Below are 18,178 nucleotides of genomic sequence, written 5' to 3'. Positions count from 1 at the left end.
TTTAACTTCACTACTTACAGTTTTATACTGTTACTTGCTCCAGCTGATATTATTACATTTTAACATGGCGCCACCCAGAGGCAGCCGCCTGAAGTACAACCAACCAACCACTACCTTTCCAGTATGACTCCTTACTGGTGTCATCCTAGTTCCTGTATCCGCTGGCACTTCTGTCTGAAAACGTAGCAGGCAGCAGCCAATCAGCGTCAAGCTCAACACAGGGAGCCAGAGCCAATATGGAAATTAGGTACTCCGCCTTCAGAATAAAAGAAAGAAATTCAATTTTCATGTTTGAAGACAGAAATATAAGACAAAAAGGGTATTGCGTTTATACTTTTATTACCTATCTTTTCTGTTTATTTGTGCACCCTTTAGACCCTTATTTTTAACTCACTATTTTATGTATTCATCCATTACTTTTAGCTATTTCAAAAGTTTATTTATTTAGGCCTAGTCTATGCTAAGTGAAGCTAATTATTCTAACCATTTATCCATTACATTCACCTGTTTTTAACCAATTATCCATACTTCTGTTTATCATTACTTTCAGCCATTACTGAATTTATTTTAACATTATCCATCATTTTTAGCCACAATAACTATTTTAATTACATCCATATCTTTTCGTTATCCATTTTTAACCATCTATATCTTACTTTTTAAGCATTTAGCCTTCTGCAGCCACCCTCATCAACACAGCTCCTTTAGCGGCGCGATAGTTAACGATTGTTTTACTTTGAAAGTACTAACCGGAAGTTACCCGAAACAATGCGGCTAACTTAACACAACCAATCGGGCCAAGGCTACCGGCTAGCCAGCCACCAGCTCAACTGACAGCCTCCGCGAATTAACGCCAACTGGGACGTCAGCGCGGACTTTGTATCCGACCCGGGTCTCTGTAGCGTTGTTTTAGACTGAGCTGTCCTACATTTAGCAGTGGGAGTGTTGTGGGGGAGCCACGTGTACAGGAACTGGAGCCTGACAGCTCTGACTCACTGGATCTACCGCAGGTCTGTTTAACATTAGCTAGCTCGTACTTAAACCGCAGCTTGCCGTCTCTCATTCCCCAACTCGTTTTAACTTCCCCGCAGTGTCGTTTTCAGTTACCGAGCTTGACAGGTTGGTTGTTCTCGGCGAGCAGCTACTGCTTATTCTTAACTCCCGGACTGTTTACTTACACCAACAATCGATAGTCACAGTGTTTTAATTAGCCTGCCTGTGCTAACCACTTAGCATAACTACGGTGTAAAATAATTCAAATGGCATGACGAGGCGAAATTAATGAGCTAACGGTTTTTTTTACGTTAAGGTGTTAGCTGCTTTGTGACCACGTCGTTTCATGCTGGCGAAAATATTAAAGTGGAAAAAATGGACATAAGTAAATAATAAAAAAAAAACGTAAAGTGTTGTCCGCTAAGTGAATGTTATAACCTTATGTGGCGTTTATTAAAACAGTCGTTGCCACATCTTAAAAACATTTACGTCTGTTGCTACAAACCAGTGTTTGGTTTACTTTTGCTAAACTTGCTGAAATTGACCAACTGCAGCAGATATAACTCGAGTTTTAAAGTTGACCTTACTGTGTTTTTTTTTTTTTTTTTTTTACAGTGGGCGTGTTGTAATTCTGGAAACTCCAATGGGACTTGAACGCAGCAGTGCGGACTCCGCATTGTTTTGTCCCCGTTTTTGCTGATTTTGGCTCATATCCTTCACATTCAGCTAACTAACCCCGTGCTTTTACACCTATTCCCCCACAGGCAATCATGGCTGCTTGGAGGAAACCGTGGTGCAGGAACCTCACGGCTGTAACTCTGCTTTTCTACATCCTGCTCCACACCATGGATGTGCATGCGCGGCCAGCCAACATGTCAGCCTCTAAAGACAAGCCTCCAGCCAGCAAGGACGAGAACGAGATTCTTCCCCCAGACCACCTGAATGGGGTGAAGATGGAGATGGACGGCCACCTCAATAAGGACTTCCACCAGGAAGTTTTCCTGGGCAAAGAGATGGAGGAGTTTGACGAGGACTCTGAGCCCAGGAGGAACAGGAAGAAGCTTATTGAAATTTTCACAAAGTAAGACATGCTCTTCATTCTTTGACTCTCAGTCAGCTATGACAATGCACATAATGCATGAGTTTAGTTGCTGATCAGGTTCTTTGGAATTCACCAGCATAAAGTCAGAGAACGTTTGCATGACTTGAAATGCCAGACAAAGAGGCATAGCCTTTAGGACAAATATCTCTTTTTCTGTGATAACTATTCATATCACAAGAAGCTTAAAATCATCCCATCCAAACTCATTTTTAGGCCAGTAATTAATGATTTTCTGTGCGTGCGTGTTTTCTTTCACATAAGACAAAAAGCAGCACATGTTCACAGTTTAGAAGCTGGAACTAGGTGGTGTTTGATACGTTTAAAAACCTCTACAATTAATCAGATAATTGATTCAGCTGCACTTATTTAAATGGAGAAGAAATGTCTATATTAAAGATGTGAGTCCTTGTCATATTTAAACTAAAGCACCCGACTGGACACAAGCCAGGCAGATAATGTATCATGTAGGTCGTTACAGCTGATAGTACATAATGACAGTGGCAGTGCTAATGTTCAGTAACTGGAGCTAAATTAGACACTAATTTTTTTTTTACATTCTCCTTTCACAGAGTTGATTTCAACAAGGACAGGAGTGTTAGTGCCAAGGAGATGCAGCGCTGGATTATGGAGAAGACTGAGGAGCACTTTCAGGAGGCCATGAAGGAGAACAAGAACAGTTTCCATGCCGTTGACCCAGACGGCGACGGTAAGAGAAAGAGAGCATGTGGAAAGTCTCAAAACACAGTGTCTGTTTTCAAATCCTGTCAGCTTTACAGCCTGTGTGCGCTGTGTTGCAACTCTGTGTCCTGGAAATATTTTTTGTTTAGTCAAAACAAAAAAAAAAATCCTGAATGTCTGTCCCTGAATTTGTCCACAGGTCATGTGACATGGGATGAATACAGAGTCAAATTTCTGGCCAGCAAAGGTTTCAATGAAAAAGAAATTGCTGAGAAAATAAAGAATAATGAAGATCTGAAGCTGGATGAGGAAAGTAAGTATAGAACCATGTGGGTTATGCTGTATGCTGATCTGTGAATATGTGCTGGAGTCGTTTAGTTTAAATCTGTTATAATTTTTTTTTTTTTCTCATTTTCATCATTGCAGCTCAAGAAGTTTTGGAAAGCCTGAAGGATCGCTGGTTTCAGGCTGACAACCCTCCAGCTGACCAGCTGCTGAATGAACAGGAGTTCCTGTCTTTCCTCCACCCTGAGCACAGCAGAGGCATGCTCAAATACATGGTCAAAGAGATCGTTCGGGACTTAGGTACATTTAATATTTTAAGCTACTTGTTAGCTACTAGTGATTAGTTAGTTACTGGCCACCTGGGGGCAGCAGAAACAAATAGTTGCTTATTTACACATCCAGCATTTGTCTGGAGTAGTGTTTCTGACCATATAATAAATGTTCAGCCAATATTTTGTTTTCTGTAAGTCTTCTACATTGTTACAACCTAAAGGCATTTTGCCTTTAAGTGATGCGAGGAAACGTGGGGCAGGGACATCAAAGTTATATGCTAAGCATATAAAGCATAAATCAGATGTTTATGGTGCTTTTCTTGCAGACCAGGATAACGATAGGAAACTGACGCTGTCAGAGTTCATCTCTTTACCTGTGGGCACCGTGGAGAACCAGCAGGCTCAGGACATCGACGACGACTGGGTCCGAGAGAGGAAGAAGGAGTTTGAGGAAGTCATTGATGCAGACCATAATGGCATCGTCACTATGGAAGAACTGGAGGTGAGAAATCAAAAAGCAAAAGTCTTTCTCAAAGGCCCCCTTTTTTTTAACATCATATCATACTGTACAAGAAAGAATCCAAGTGCCTTTTGTTTTAACTGGACTGAACTGAAACTTGATTCACATTTACCTTTTTTTTTTTCTTCCTTTGTGTTTTACAGGAATACATGGACCCGATGAATGAGCACAACGCTTTGAACGAGGCCAAGCAGATGATTGCCGTTGCCGATGAGAATCAGAATCATAATTTGGAGCTGGACGAGATTCTCAAGTACAGCGAATACTTCACAGGCAGCAAGCTCATGGATTACGCCAGAAATGTTCACGAGGAGTTCTGAGGACAGTTTCGTCCTCCGTCTGCTCAGCAAGGCGGGGTGGCATCCTACATCTGCTTCAGGGACAATCCTGTAGGGGGGCCAGCCTAATAATGGGATGTCCTAAGTGTGCAATTCTGTGTTTAAAGCCTAGCCTCAACGGCCTCTTTCACCGCTCACTCCAGTTAATATGCCCTTCCTTCAGCCCTGGACTGTCTGCCAGCCATCAGAGTGAACATGGTCTGCCTTCTGTGTGCCGTTGGACTTTTCGACCTTTAAATGTTGAGGCGCTGCATCAACTCCAAATTTATTTGTGTTATATTGTGAAATGTGTGTATATGAGGAATTCTAACCCTGAGCAGATTTTCTGGTGCAGTGGTGAGAGAGACTGCGCAGCTAGGCAAGCTATCCGTGCTGCAGGATCTCTTGTTTTTAGCCAGCGTGTCTGTACACAGTGTAAATATTCATTGTCTCATACCAATACAAAACGCTGAAAAAAAAAAAATATATATATATATATATATATATATATATATATATATAATGCTGCTGAATGGAATAACCCTAAAAATATCATTATAAAAAAAGTTTACTGGTAACACACACACACACACACAAACAAACTATCTCCTACCACTTCATTCCCCAAATTCAGAAGGTGATTTTGTCATTAGTGGTGTACAATTTCACTGGATAGTGTCCGTCCTTCCACAACACTTACAAACAGGGTACTGGTTGTGTAAAACTCAAAGTATAATTTTTTAATGCCTTGATAACATATACTCATCCTACTTAGCACAAACCTCCATTCACAACTTATTGTCAAAGTAGATTTAATATATAAGAGCAGTGTGTGTTTTCCCACTGCAGACGTTTGGACTGAGTGAAGGAAAAGCACAGGTGTCACCAGCAGCATTAACGATGTCGCTGAAGTGGAAGCTTCTGGTAATTAGCTTCACCTGTGTGTGTCAGGGCAGAATGTCTCCCGTGCTGAAGCCCTTCTGTTTTTCACTACAGTCTAATTCATGCTTTTGTTCAGATGAAGATAAAGACGAATTCTCTTCATTGACCAGTATAATTTGGACGAGTTGCATCTGTGGTCTTCACACAGGTTAGTACTTATTGTTTTTGGCTCTGTTGCGGCAGAGGCTGGTCTTTGGTGTCTTTGTCTTGGCTCAAAAAAAGAATAAAGTTTCACCTTTTGTCATTATTTACCTGATATATTTTGAGTGCTCTTGGTTAAACCATGTAATTCCACTTGTGCCATGTTTTTAAGTGCATGAAAAACAAACAATGGAATTACATTCCTCAGATTTGTTGAGCTTTTCAATAACCTGTGGAAGCTTTTGGACCCTGCTTTGGTCTCTTCTGTCCTCAGTCCTGTTTGGATTGTAAAATAAGATTTCTGATGACAGAATGTGGCACAGCTTTATAAAATGTATTGCAAACATACTGGTAAACAATAAATATTTCTTACCAAGTAAAGATCACTCACATTAGTGTTTATTTTTATGGCTGCAACAAAGGATTGTTTTCTTTAAAGACTGGTTGTATAGTCAGTGCAATGTTAAGAAAAGGAGCTCAGACTTTAAGGTGGTGTCTTTAAATTGCACCCTTTCTTATTTGGCTGTGGTTCGGTGGATCACTTAAGTCTTTGCAGTTTTTCCTGAGGGGACATGTCAAATATTTACAAGGAGAACCAAAGCAAATAAAGCGTTTATTCATCCAGCACAAGGCCAGACAGACACGGCGATATTCATCCGTGCGCACAAGTCCTCCACTCGGTTTAGAGTTTCACCCAACCCCGCTAACTACACTCACTCCCTAGTCTTCATGCAGCTAACTGTGGTGGGTATTTACGCACTTTACACCGCTGGATCAGAAGAGCGGCTAGCAGGCTAGCCACCCCCCCCTTTCGCCAAAGGGCGAACGTCGCTTCGGCCTACAAGGGAAAACTCCGCATCTTTGTACAACAATTACGCACAGGGCAACATCCGCGCGTCATCTCAGCCATCCATTACAGTCCAGCACAAACAATACCGACTACCAAACAAAACGCTCTCCACAAACACACGAGCACAAAATCCCAAACACTCCACTCACCTCACAAAGTCATCCCCGGACACGTGTCCTTTCCTCCGATCAAACACCTGCACAAGCAGCCGAAAGTTTGCCCGCACCGGCAAACAGGTGTAAGGTGTACCGACGCCGACCGGACGGTGACTGTGGAGAGAGAAAAAGAAGCAGTGAAGATGGTGTGGGCTGGGTTTTTATACCCTGGGTGCACCCTGCCCAGGTGCCACAAATTTGGCCGGCACCAACCGCGGTTTTCCATCATAATGGTTACTTGCAGCCCTGATTGTGGAGTGTGAAATTAAAGCAGATCATGTTACTGGCTCATTTGAAAAGTTTTTTTTTTTTTTTTTAAGTTTTAATCATCAGCGAGTCGCAGTTCTGTTTTGAGAAGATTTTATTGCGTATATACGGGTTAAGGTTCATTGTGTGTTCTATGTAATGTAGCACTTCACAAACACAGCAGGATTGTAAGAACAACCATCATTTCACCAAACCAATGATTTTGTTTAGAAGCAGTAACATACTGAACATCAACTCCTATTTTTTATAAATCACCTCTGTCAGATTTGATTATTCACAATTCAAACGCATTACTGTGAATTTTACAGTTGTCGTCTAAATGGCTTTAACTTTTACATGATAAGTGTGATACCCAATCAGATTTTATGTGCACGCTTTACTTCACAGACATCACTTCACGAGACAAGAGCTTTAACATTTTTCCCCAATATCGTTAATGCGTTTGTCGTACAAATTAAACAGAACATTACTAATCCTTATGCGAGTTTACAAATCTCTCCTGAATGCTACTCCATGTCAGACACATGCAACCTTAACAATAACTTTTAAAACTGTAAAAAAAAAAAAAAAGAAAGAAAAAAAAACATTGCAATCCCCTCTGAAAACCACACCCTACTCTACAGTGACAGGTTCTGCCTCATTCAGCATACTAAACATATAAATATAATTAAGTCGATGGCCAGTACTAAATCAGAATTAACATGGAAAACACTGAAGAACACAGTGACACATCATTATACAGTACAGTACATAGCTTACGTTCTCCATTTGTTTTTGTAGTACAGATAACACACGCACACACACACACACACACACAGTACATTCATAAAGAAAACGTACAACATATTCATCTAACGCATCACAACGTGCTGACATCTTAAAATTTTTAAATAAAAGAAATTGGCCTAAATGAGTAAGGCGATTGTGTACGTGTAAATGCAACGTTTAAACAATTACTTGATGCTAGACAAGAATAATAATAAGAATAATAAGAATAATAACAATTAGAGCAGCATAACAGTTAGTCAAGTTCCAGTTTCTCCTCAACACATAATTTTCTCAAATAAAATCAACATTTTGGGTTTTACATGTTAAGAATCAACATACAGCAGAGTCTGAAAGTTGTAACAGACTTTTTTTTTGGACACTGTATTAAAAGGGCTACAGTTCCCACATGGTTTATCTGATCTGGATTTACAAGCTCTGAAATCGAAGCTGAAAGTTGGAACTCTAACCTCTTCCTTAATGTTTCGTTTCAGATCAGATGTGCTGGAGTGTAGCGCCGCCACACTGCTGTTCACATACCTCCAGACGGCACTGTTTGTCACTGTTAACATAGCGGTACACAACACAAACTCCAAAGTAGGAACAGATTTTTAAAAAAAAGAAAAAAAACTGACCATGATTGAAGTATAAATAAATTCTGTGATTATTTCATCCAAAATAATCAGAGAAAGTTCTAAAAACAAAGACTGGACAGTAAAGGAAAGTAAAAAGTTGAGTTGAAAACAAGTCCAATCACAGCCGCCTGTGATGAGCCTGTGCTCCTCTCTAGTCTTGGTCTCCATTTGGTCTTCATGTAGAGCTTCTGTCTCAATCAGCCTTCAGTCAGTCTTTACAGGTAGGGATACTGGTTGAGCTTTCGTTGGTAAGCAGCGCTGGAGCGGTGGAAAGGCTGCCCTCCCAGCTGCTGCTGCTGCTGCTGCTGCTGCTGCTGTTGCTGATGGTGGTGGGTGTGGTTGCCGTACTGTCCCGGAGCAGACGCTCCCAGGGCTAAGCTGCCGTTCTTCTGGAGCAGCGCCAGGGAAGAGTACGCCCCGCTCGCTCTGCTGTGGCGGGACGAGCCACCCTGCATCTGGTCCACGGCCTGGGACACGGATGCCAGGGCGGCAGATGCTGGGTAGGCGTACAGGTTGGGGGTCGAGCTGAAGAGGGCGTTCTCATGAAGCCGGTAGGATGAGTGGGAGGAGACAGGAGGCGGGTACGTGGGCTGCCGCCTCAGGGAACTACTGCTTCCTGTTTGGTCATGGGACGATGACATCACAGCCTGCTGTACCTGAAACAACAGAGAGAGCTGAGCTGTGCAGGGTCCTTCCCAACACCCATACCTGTGGTATTTACAAGTAGTCATGTGTCTGCTTGTGCGACGGCTTTTCCCATAATCTGCTGTGTCCACTGTTCAACCTCTTCAGAGTTTATTAGATGCATTCATTGTTCATTTGATTATAAATTAGGACACTTTGGTTAATGCTAGACAAGGAAGACCTTAGTTTTTATAATTTAATTTAATCTTTCTATTGACTCCCTACTGAAGTGTTATTTATGTGGAAATTATATAAAACCAATAAAGCATCTGAGATTGACTGAGCCGTGCTGCGTATTAAGGTGACCTCTACACTCTTGCAGTCTTAATGAGCACTTGGGGACTGTGCCAATTACTGGAAATATGTCACACAAGTGTTAGTACTGGAAAAGACCACAACTCTTTATGGGTTCACCTTGGGAAACATCTGAAAAACTGTTACCTGGCTCAGGTTAAGAGGCTGAGATCTGCTGGATGCGGCCCGTTGATGGCGATCGGTGTTGGAATCTCCAGGCCGACTCGACTGCTGAGTCGACCCCTTCTTCGACTTCCCAGAGCCACTTGTAGCTTGATCTACCAGTGAAACACCAGAGAGAGTGGCACTAAGAACAGTATAACTCCAGATGTTAGAGGCAAAATGCACCTGTGTTACGGCGGTTTAACCTGTCCGGAGCTGATTATCAGTGCATCTAAGATCCATCCAAAGATGTAATAAAAATAAGTGTGGATTTCTGCCTCTGCTGACCTGGAGCTGCTGGAGCTTTGTGGGTTGTGCTCTCTCCAGGCTGGCTCTTCACAGAGGGCATGATAATGGCCAGAGACTTGGTGGGCTGTGAGGTGGTCTTGGGGCTGAGGGGGCTGCTGGTGGAGGAGTCAGAGTCATGGGAGTCGTGAACTGTCACACAGCTGATCACGTTGGTCCTCTGGCTCGTTCCAGAGCTGCATGAGAAAATAAGAGTAGAGTGAATGACTGTATCAGCAAAATAAACCCTCTGAATGTTAGTCAAACATTTCTACAGCCAGGAAAAGAGCTCACCAAGCAGCAGGGAACTTCCTGTCATCCTCATCCTCCGAGTCGCTGTGGATGGTGATGATGCTGACGGCAGGACTTGGCGTGTCAGAGATGACGATGGGCTGAGACTGGTCACCAGCAAAAGTAGAAGTGTTGTGGACCACAGTGGTGGTTGAATGCACCGATGACACAGGCCTGGAGGGGAAAAAATGATCTATCACTGCTGTATTCCAGATACAAAATCTATCTAAATATTTTAGGCTTTGCTGATTTTCTTTGTCTAAGGTGACAGTAAACTGATTATCTTTGGGTTTTGGACTGATGCTTGAACAAAACTTATGCCCCCAAGACTTCAGGGATATTCTACATTTGTCTTTTTGTCTACAAATCCCACAAACACCCAAACCAAGAATGGATTATTCTGTCTCTCGCAAAACCGTCCGACTTCCAACACTATACAGTTTATGGACGACCTGCTCCCTAACAACACATAGCAGATGTGAGTGTATGGCAGTCTGACAGGATACCTGGCTCTGCTCTCGGCATGTCGAGCCTTTGACCTCTTGCCCTGTTGGGCTCTTGAGTGAGCAGCCCCTGAGTTGTGGTTTTGGGAGGCAGCGTGACGGCCAACACCAGAGTCCTGCTGGCTGACCCCATCGTACTGGCTGCCATGACGACCCCTTTAAAAAAACAAAAGACCAAATTTAGCTTAATCTAAACTGCATCACATCTCTATGACTTGTGTCCAATCATTTACCAATCGTCCCACTGCATTTTAATATTAGCATGACCTGAGTCCCCTTTGACTAAACTTACCTCCAGCCAGAAGCTTGTTGACTGTCAGAGACAGGGGCTCCCATAGGTGAGTCAGGCACGACGGTCTGCCCGGGGTTGTGGATGGCCATGCCTGGCATCTGCTGCCATGTGGAAGGGATGAGTATCTGCTGCGTGCCTGCTGGCCAGCCCTGCTGTGTGTACACACACACACACACACAAATTTTAAAAGTCTGAAATGACAGAATGCCACTTGGTCCAATTTCAGCAGTGACATTCTGTAAGAAGGGAACAAAGCGTCGACCATAGTGGGGGAAAAAAAAAAGTCTCAATTATTTTCATAGAGAATCATGACATGCAGTCTGTATACAAAAAGGTTCCCATCTCTGTCCTAACACAAAGACATTCAGCAGGTGTCAGATTAAAAATAAGCTCTGACACATGACAAGCTGAACACAAATGGAAGAAGATGTCGCCATCTGCAGACTTATTCCTGTGCAGAGAGAGCTACGTTTGTTACTGCTGAGGAGGAAATGTGCTAAAAGAGACTTGAGAAGCAGTAAATACCAAACAGGGCTCACACAAAGACAGAGAAACACAGGGTCTGATGCCAGGCATGCATGCCATTCATGTGCACTGAGACACTAAGTCCAGTGGAAAGACAGCCAACCTGAAATCAAAAGGAAAGTTAATGTGAAACAGAGACATTGTCTTTTAATTTAATTTACCACTAGGACGTTTCACAGTTCTACACAGTGTTTTTTTTTACCCTGGATTTATAATTAAAGTCCAATTAAACGTATTCTGTGGAGTTTTTAGTCCTAAACTAAATGCTGTTTATATTCTGTGTTTCTCACCAAAAAAAGAACTGTGTGCTTCCTTGTGGCCTAACCAACATGTTTGAATGCATTTCTTTCCTTAGAAAACATTTGTAAAGCTGATTTTTTTTTAAAAAATGGAAACCTGCATTGTTTACACCAACGTGAGCGAGTTAATTAGCTACTTTTCTTGGTGCATTTTCTGGAACACTGAGAAATCAGAGGAACACCAGAAGCTGCAAGCGAAAGCACAAACCAGGCTGGTAAGCTGCCCGTGAGTCTCATGCTCTGCATACATGTGCTAGGAGGAAGAAAGAAGAGATTTTAACCAAGGTGGCAGTTGTGATAATGGTGTTTTACCAGCATGGCGGCATTCTCATCCAGAAAGCTGTAGAGGCTTCCACCCCTACAGCCAACTGGCAGCTGGACCGAGCCTAAATGCGGCATTCCCGCCACTGAGGCGTACAGGCTGCCTACCAGCAGGGGGTCGAAGGAGGCCTAGGAGGAGGCGTGAGGGGAGGGTGGAAGGAGGGAAGGCGTTAAGACACCAAAACACAGAGACAGAGAGACACACGTTTGGAACAGACCTTCTTCATGTGCTGCTGAATCCTGAAGAGGAAGGAGTCTGGATCAAGACTTTTCAGTTAGTTAGTTAGTAATACTTTTTATTTTAGTCTGCAAAGTATCCAGTAACTACAGATGTCAAATAAATGGAGTGAAACGTACAACATTTCCCCCTGAAATGTGGTGGAATATGAGTATAAAGCAGCAGAAAACAGAAATAATCAAGTACAAGTATCTCAAAAATGTATTTGAGTACAACATCTGAGTAAATATACACAGTTACAATCCACCACTGCTGATGCTGATCACTTCAATAAGTAGATAAGATACTGAATTCAGATTCAATAAAATGGCGTCAAAGCCCAGCCTTAGTGCTCCTGCAGTGGGTCCTACCTGTGCCAGCATGCCGGGCTGGATGTGAAGAGACTGGGACGACTGGTTCTGCGGAACCAAGGGTACAGAGTTGTCCATCCTCACCGGATAACCAGAGGGCTTATTGGATGTTTGAAGGCCTAGCAGACGGAGGCAGATTATATTACACTGCACAAAAGCCAAATATGAAAATGTGTTTTTTGCTCCTTTGCTTCTCGATTGTGGTGAAAATGTAAAAAAAAGATAAATGAAAACATTTTACTCTGTTTATTGCTGCTATTTCTGCAGAAGTGTGAACAAAGATTTATTTTCCTTGAAGCAGAACGGCACAAACATGTTTCACTCTCACCCTGGATGGTGGGGGGGCAAACTATGAGCGTTTGCTGGAAGGGCTCAGTCTGGGCGCAGAGCTGGGTGGGTCTGGTCTGCAGGGGCACGCCCTGCTGGGTCAGGCCAGGGATATTTATGGTGGCCTGCTGGTAGAGGCCAGGCTGGTAGTTCAACAACGGGACGTTACTGCTGAGGGACAGGGACTGACCTCCTGTAGAGGCCATCTGGAAGACATACAGAAAACACTGTTTGATGTCTGAGAAGAATCAAGATCTTTAAGAAAGTCCGAGGACCTCATTTGTCAAGGAATGTATAGAAAAAGTTCTAAGTGTGTGCAAAGGAAGTGTCCATATAAAAAGAAAAATTAGAAATCTCACCTGTTCTACATCTATCTGGTCATAAACACACACTTATTTACATAAAGAAACAATCCCAGAACGACAAATAGGTTCAAAACCATCTCTCTGAAAGTTGTTGAAGCCTTAATGTTTATCTTTTTAGTAATAGTTTTACTATTTACACTGAACTAAAACAATGACCTTGTTTTCCAAAACATACAGACAGGAACTTAAAGGATATGTGTAGGAATAACCACACCCATGGTTTAAGCACAAAACTGTGCACACACACGGTTGATAAATGAGAACCCAGACCCATCACTTTCCATAGCAACTGATCTAACGGCTAACAAGTGAAAACTGGATCAACAAGTAAAATGTTAGGAGGAACAAAGTGACCCTGGGGCCGATTACAGATAATGCTCTCACCTGATTGTGCTGGTTTAGTTGGCTACTAAAGGTGACAGTGAGGTTGGTGGCTGCACTCGGGGTACTGTTGCTGGCAAACATGTTTTTTCCATTCTCAAATGCGCTGCACCTGCGTTTGCATATATCCATATTTTGGAAGCAGGACTTCACACTGTAAAGTAAAAAAAAAAAAATCATGAAAAAAGCAGCACAGGTGGGTCAGTGGAACTCTAACTGCAGTGTTAGATAATAGCCTGGCTATTAAAAAACACACAAACTCAATGCCTCCACTGACGTGTTATTAAAAGCCTTTACTGCTGAGCATCAGCACAGTCTTGAACTTGTTGTCTTACTGTGAGCTGTGAGGGAAGTGCAGCAGATGTGTCATGGTAACGAAGGGGTGGTTCAGAGTCTTCATGGGCGTGATCCGTTTGTCTGCGTCTAATGTCAGCATCTTCTTCAGCAGGTCTATGAACTCCCGCCGGTCCGCCTTCTCTGCCAAGATGTCCGTCCCCTCCAGGTTTGTCATGTTCACCTGCAGAGGGACAGGAAGTCAGCGCTTGTCAAACTGGGGGAAAGATCCTGGTGTAGCCAACACATCTTAGGTTAACCTGTGTTCAGATTCTGTTCACGGTAAAAGTGCTGAGGGCACAGCAGAGGAGACTGACACAGCCACAATCAATCTGCCTACTCATACAGTGCCCTACCTTGTTTCCCTGGGCGGTGGGGAATCACCTTTTGAGTCTGATGTTGACAGTCTTGTTTTGTAATACCTAAACGTTAATTGTTAACTGTAGCAACACTGGCCCCAGAGAAACAAAGAGTCTAATCTTCATCAGAAGTCACGTCCTCACCTGCATCATATCATCGAGACAGTTGAAGATGTATTTTCTTGCCTCCTTTGACTTGATCCCCATCTCTGCCTCGTGCTCTGAGGGTGTCTGCAGAAAAATACCCACACCAACGCTTCAGTATATGTACTGTTCATACGCTTGTGCAGAAATGTTGTTTGTTTGTTCTCTGTGGTGACTGGTATACTGCACAGACACCTACTTTCAGTCTCCAGAGGGGATAGCTCGAGTCAGGGCCTCTGTTGAAAAAGCGGCTGGTCTTGGTTCCTGCACTCAGCAGGTACTCTGCTGGAAGGCCCTGGGTCTGGGAAATGTAACGTATCTGAAAGAGTATTGCAAAAAAAAAAATGTCAGCTGCTGGTGAGAGACTAATGTAAACTTATTGACCTCTAATTCTGTTCACTAGCAGGTTATACAGCTAATACCACCTGAGTGTTGTGGGTTCAAACATTAGACTCAGATGAAAAACATGCAAAACTGATTCATGGTCAAACGTAACTTGTCATTATTTTTAGTTAAATAGTCACAAACAAGTTTTGAGCTTTTCACATTTGCAATAGGTGAGAAAGAATTCAAATGAAAACACACTTTTCTCACGTCTGACAAAGTTGCTATGACTCAACTGCCAGCAACAGCAATTCCTGCTTTTCTCACACTTTGTGCACAATCACAAATAAAGTGCTAAAACCCCTTTAAAGACTCATTCTATATATACTTATTCTGAACACGTAGGTGGATTTTGTTAAAGTGTGTGTGATTATTTACTCCCGTTTTAAATTAAGAAAGAATATAAATGTCACCTCAGAGTTTATATATGAGAGAGCTGCAGCTGACCTGGTCATACTCTGAGGCACCAGGATAGAGGGGCCATCCCAAAAACAGTTCGGCAATGACACATCCCAAAGACCACATGTCAATCGCTTCACAGAAAGGAAGGCCCAGAATGATCTCTGGAGCTCTGCAAGCATGTCAAAGCACACGGCTGGTAATTTACATATTACAGGCACAGTGTATTGACCATTCAAGGCCCTTAATGTGCAGGCAGGCGAACGCACTCACCTGTAGTATCTAGACTGCAAGTAGGTGGAGCAAACTGCTTTGGACACGTGGCTGGCGGAGCCAAAATCGATGACCTTCACTCTGTACGGCTGCCTCAAGGGATCCACCAGCATAATGTTTTCAGGCTTCAGGTCGGCGTGGATCAGCCCCAGGCTTTTCAGCTTCATCAGCGCTGTGGCAACCTGCTGCAGGATAGGCCGAATACACTTGAGCAGCAGGGGGCTGAACTTGCTGTGCTTCAGAAAGTCGTAGAGGTTCTGCTCCAGCATCTCAAACACAAGGCACGTGTGGTTCTTGTGCTGGAAACACTCGTATGAGCGGACAAAGTTGAACTCGTCGGCGTTCTCTGTGCTCAGCCTGCTGAGGATGCTCACCTGCAGGAAGGAGGGAGAGGAAACGAAGCAATGACTGTGTTCATCAATGGATAATATTGGAGAATACATCTCCACTAAGGGTTAAAGAGTGTCAACACCTTTCCATTTATCTAACCTGCTGTTTTTACTCTTTCCAACATCATACTCACTTCTATTTGACCTTGTCGAGCATAAGAGGGATGGTTCTTCAAGATTTTAATAGCCACTATCTCATTTGTGCCGCGCTTCCAGCATTTTGCCACCTGGCCGAAGGTACCGCGTCCCAGGAACTCGAGCACCTCGTAGCTGTTGGACATCGAGCACAGAATCTCATGCTGGACCAGCTGGTAGTCGCCCTCACTGTGGGAGTTGCTGCTCTTCGTAGTAGAAGTGGAATGTGCTATGGACTGAGCTGTGGTGGTCCCCCCTCCACCACCCGTACGGTTTGAGACCACAGGAGCCGAGAGCTCCTCCAGTATCTGGACGCTGTCGCTGCTGTCCACCTCCTCGCTTTTCCGCTTCAAGCTGTACTGCTTGTGGTAGAGGTCGCACGGCTGGGAGGAAGACTCTGCATCCTTGACACGACGGCTAGAGGAGGAGGACGAGGAGGAGGAGGGAGGTCCGCGGAGGCTACCTGTGCTGTCTGCTGCCCGCACCACTGTCTGCTCCCGGGAGCCTGCAGTTGGCGGATGCACCTGGTTGGGGTTGTACACTGGGTTGAAGTTGGAGCCGGACGTGGAGGGTGCAGCTCCCTGGGTGGGACTCTGCTGATAGTAACTGTTGTCTCCCAGCTGGTTGGACACATCCCAGGCAGGGTTCTCTACTTTGAGCCTCTTTGAACGAGAGTAGGCACTGGAGGACACAGAGGGAGAGGAGAACACCTGGAGCTGAGACGCCATGTCTGTGGACGAGATTAGAGATCGGAAGCAACCGTCAATTCAAGAGGCAAGAAGCTGATACAAGCGGAATTAAGAGTTTTTCATATGCTTATGATCGTGCAGAAAGGATATGAAACTGAAAGCTGAACCTGCACTGTTACATCACTGAATTATTTCTTGCACATCCCTCATTTAATCCTTGCACTTGTCACATTCACCGCTTTCATCTAACTGGACTTTACATCGTAAACTATTAGCTGCACATGTCACCTTCATAAATTTCATTTCATATTTTGTTCTTGTAAAGCAGAAAATCCTCACATTGACTAAGCTGTAGCATGATGTTTTTATTTTAAAAACAATGACCTGAACAATCAATCATTTCATTTCTTTTGATTAATCAATTAATTGATTAACTCAGAGGCACACCTGAGGTGAAATTAAGAATAATCTGCAAAATACTTAAGGTTCCATTAATAAAAGGGCATTTATTCTCATTCTCAATTCATATATTTGCAGATGTGTTTACACATGTACACATTTAACCTGCATATACACACGTGTGAACACATTTACAGGCTTGTGTGTGCATTTACAGATTCTTGTCGTTTACTACTCTCATTCGGACATTCATGCACACATTTGCTAATCTATGTACACATTTAAAGGCTTGCGTACACATGTGCAGCCTCCCTTGCACATTCGCAAATCTAAACCACGCATTTACAGATTTTTGCACACATTTAGACTGAATAACTCTCCACACACATTTGCAAGCAGTAATACTACGATAGTACTCACACACCTGTCTATTATGATGCTCCCATCTATGCCCCACCTGGATCATACATTAGGGTCAGAGCTCTTTGTTTTTCGCCTCTTCCTGCTGGGATAAAGCTACCTGCTGTCTGACAGTAAGTAAACCACAGCACCCGGGCTTTACCTCCCCATGAATGACAGTACCTGTATTTGATGCCTGAACACACCGTCGCCGATCTGACATTAAGGCCTCATCATGTTGGGGCTCCGGGCTCGGTGTGGTGCAGCAGCTGATCAGCTGAGCTGCTAGCCGCCCGCTGGAGCTCTGACCGTAGCAGGGAGGATGAGGGCTCAGTGAGCTAACAGCTAGCTAGTGACAAGCATCTGAGTCATATCTGACTCGATGCCGCAGTCACATCGCGTGTCGAGCGAGCAACATGTGCAAAATGTCGCTCGAAATGTCAGATACCATCATAACGAGCGCCGTCGCCTGAGCAGACCGAGCTCCATCACCGCAGACTGCCTGCTCGCCGTAACGTACCTCCGAGTGGCAACCCACCGTGACGTCACGCACTGGTTTGTGGGCTGCCGTTGCGAAGCCTGGGGTTCGGCATTTTGGTCGCCGCCATCTTGGTTTTTTGGAGCCAGGTGTTGCCATATTTGGACAAGTGGGCGGGGCTTGGGAGGAGCGAAAGGCGGGGTCGAGTGAGAACACGAGGACATTTACAGTCTATCCCCACCCACAACGGCAACCCGATTGCTCCAGGCCCTCGGCTGCGCCGTCCTAAGCTGCTAATAGAGTTAGCTTCCGTAATTTGAGGTGTAAAAATAATCTTAGTGGCAAAATGCGTCAGTGTTCTTCCATGTTAAATGTTATTTCATACGGTCTATGCGTACTTCCTACCGTGCCGACGTCACTGACGGCGAAACGTGCGGACGTCAAAGATCGTCTATGTCTCGGCATGTGTCACACTTTCCTCAAACCCTGCACCACAGTTTGAATCTGTTTTCATTAACTTTTAAGTATATACTTAATGTGTGGTTGTTATTACTGATG

At 43.8% G+C, this 18,178-nt stretch overlaps 2 protein-coding genes across 5 annotated transcripts; one reads left to right on the top strand and one right to left on the bottom strand.

The window, feature by feature from the left end:
- The first annotated feature begins 781 nt into the window (after window positions 1-781).
- Window positions 782-5,631, top strand: sdf4 (stromal cell derived factor 4). 2 transcript variants are annotated; one of them, XM_041061781.1, is made up of 7 exons: window positions 782-1,010; window positions 1,758-2,074; window positions 2,665-2,801; window positions 2,973-3,086; window positions 3,200-3,358; window positions 3,657-3,832; window positions 3,994-5,631. In XM_041061781.1, the coding sequence occupies exons 2-7, from the start codon at window positions 1,764-1,766 to the stop codon at window positions 4,168-4,170; spliced, it is 1,074 nt and encodes a 357-aa protein (XP_040917715.1). In that variant the 5' UTR covers window positions 782-1,010; window positions 1,758-1,763; the 3' UTR covers window positions 4,171-5,631. The 2 variants fall into 2 exon arrangements, with proteins under 2 accessions (XP_040917715.1, XP_040917716.1); XM_041061782.1 differs by having other exon boundaries at window positions 997-1,119.
- Window positions 5,632-6,624: 993 nt separating this feature from the next.
- On the bottom strand, window positions 6,625-17,652 carry hipk1a (homeodomain interacting protein kinase 1a). 3 transcript variants are annotated; one of them, XM_041059883.1, is made up of 17 exons: window positions 17,326-17,652; window positions 15,655-16,385; window positions 15,132-15,505; window positions 14,907-15,030; window positions 14,275-14,394; window positions 14,076-14,162; window positions 13,575-13,756; window positions 13,243-13,393; window positions 12,495-12,699; window positions 12,167-12,285; window positions 11,570-11,707; window positions 10,434-10,585; window positions 10,145-10,297; window positions 9,642-9,812; window positions 9,351-9,544; window positions 9,048-9,178; window positions 6,625-8,578 (listed from the first exon to the last, which is right to left on the bottom strand). In XM_041059883.1, the coding sequence occupies exons 1-17, from the start codon at window positions 17,363-17,365 to the stop codon at window positions 8,138-8,140; spliced, it is 3,513 nt and encodes a 1,170-aa protein (XP_040915817.1). In that variant the 5' UTR covers window positions 17,366-17,652; the 3' UTR covers window positions 6,625-8,137. The 3 variants fall into 3 exon arrangements, with proteins under 3 accessions (XP_040915817.1, XP_040915818.1, XP_040915827.1); XM_041059884.1 differs by lacking the exon at window positions 11,570-11,707; XM_041059893.1 differs by lacking the exon at window positions 11,570-11,707 and having other exon boundaries at window positions 10,434-10,582.
- Window positions 17,653-18,178: the final 526 nt, after the last annotated feature.

The sequence above is a fragment of the Toxotes jaculatrix genome, chromosome 2 (genome assembly GCF_017976425.1).
Source record: "Toxotes jaculatrix isolate fToxJac2 chromosome 2, fToxJac2.pri, whole genome shotgun sequence".
Lineage (NCBI taxonomy): Eukaryota > Metazoa > Chordata > Actinopteri > Toxotidae > Toxotes > Toxotes jaculatrix.
This window is presented reverse-complemented; position numbering and strand designations above follow the sequence as displayed.

Excerpts from the sequence above, each read along its gene's own strand:
- hipk1a (XM_041059883.1), bottom strand. The coding sequence starts at position 17,365 with ATGTCAGATCGGCGACGGTGTGTTCAGGCATCAAATACAG. Across the intron at positions 13,757-14,075 it reads GTCTCGATGATATGATGCAG|GTGAACATGACAAACCTGGA; the intron begins GTGAGGACGTGA and ends GTCCCTCTGCAG. Across the intron at positions 10,586-11,569 it reads ATGAGAATGCCGCCATGCTG|CAGGGCTGGCCAGCAGGCAC; the intron begins GTAAAACACCAT and ends GTGTACACACAG.
- sdf4 (XM_041061781.1), top strand. The coding sequence starts at position 1,764 with ATGGCTGCTTGGAGGAAACCGTGGTGCAGGAACCTCACGGCTGTAACT. Across the intron at positions 2,075-2,664 it reads CTTATTGAAATTTTCACAAA|AGTTGATTTCAACAAGGACA; the intron begins GTAAGACATGCT and ends CTCCTTTCACAG. Across the intron at positions 3,087-3,199 it reads TCTGAAGCTGGATGAGGAAA|CTCAAGAAGTTTTGGAAAGC; the intron begins GTAAGTATAGAA and ends TCATCATTGCAG.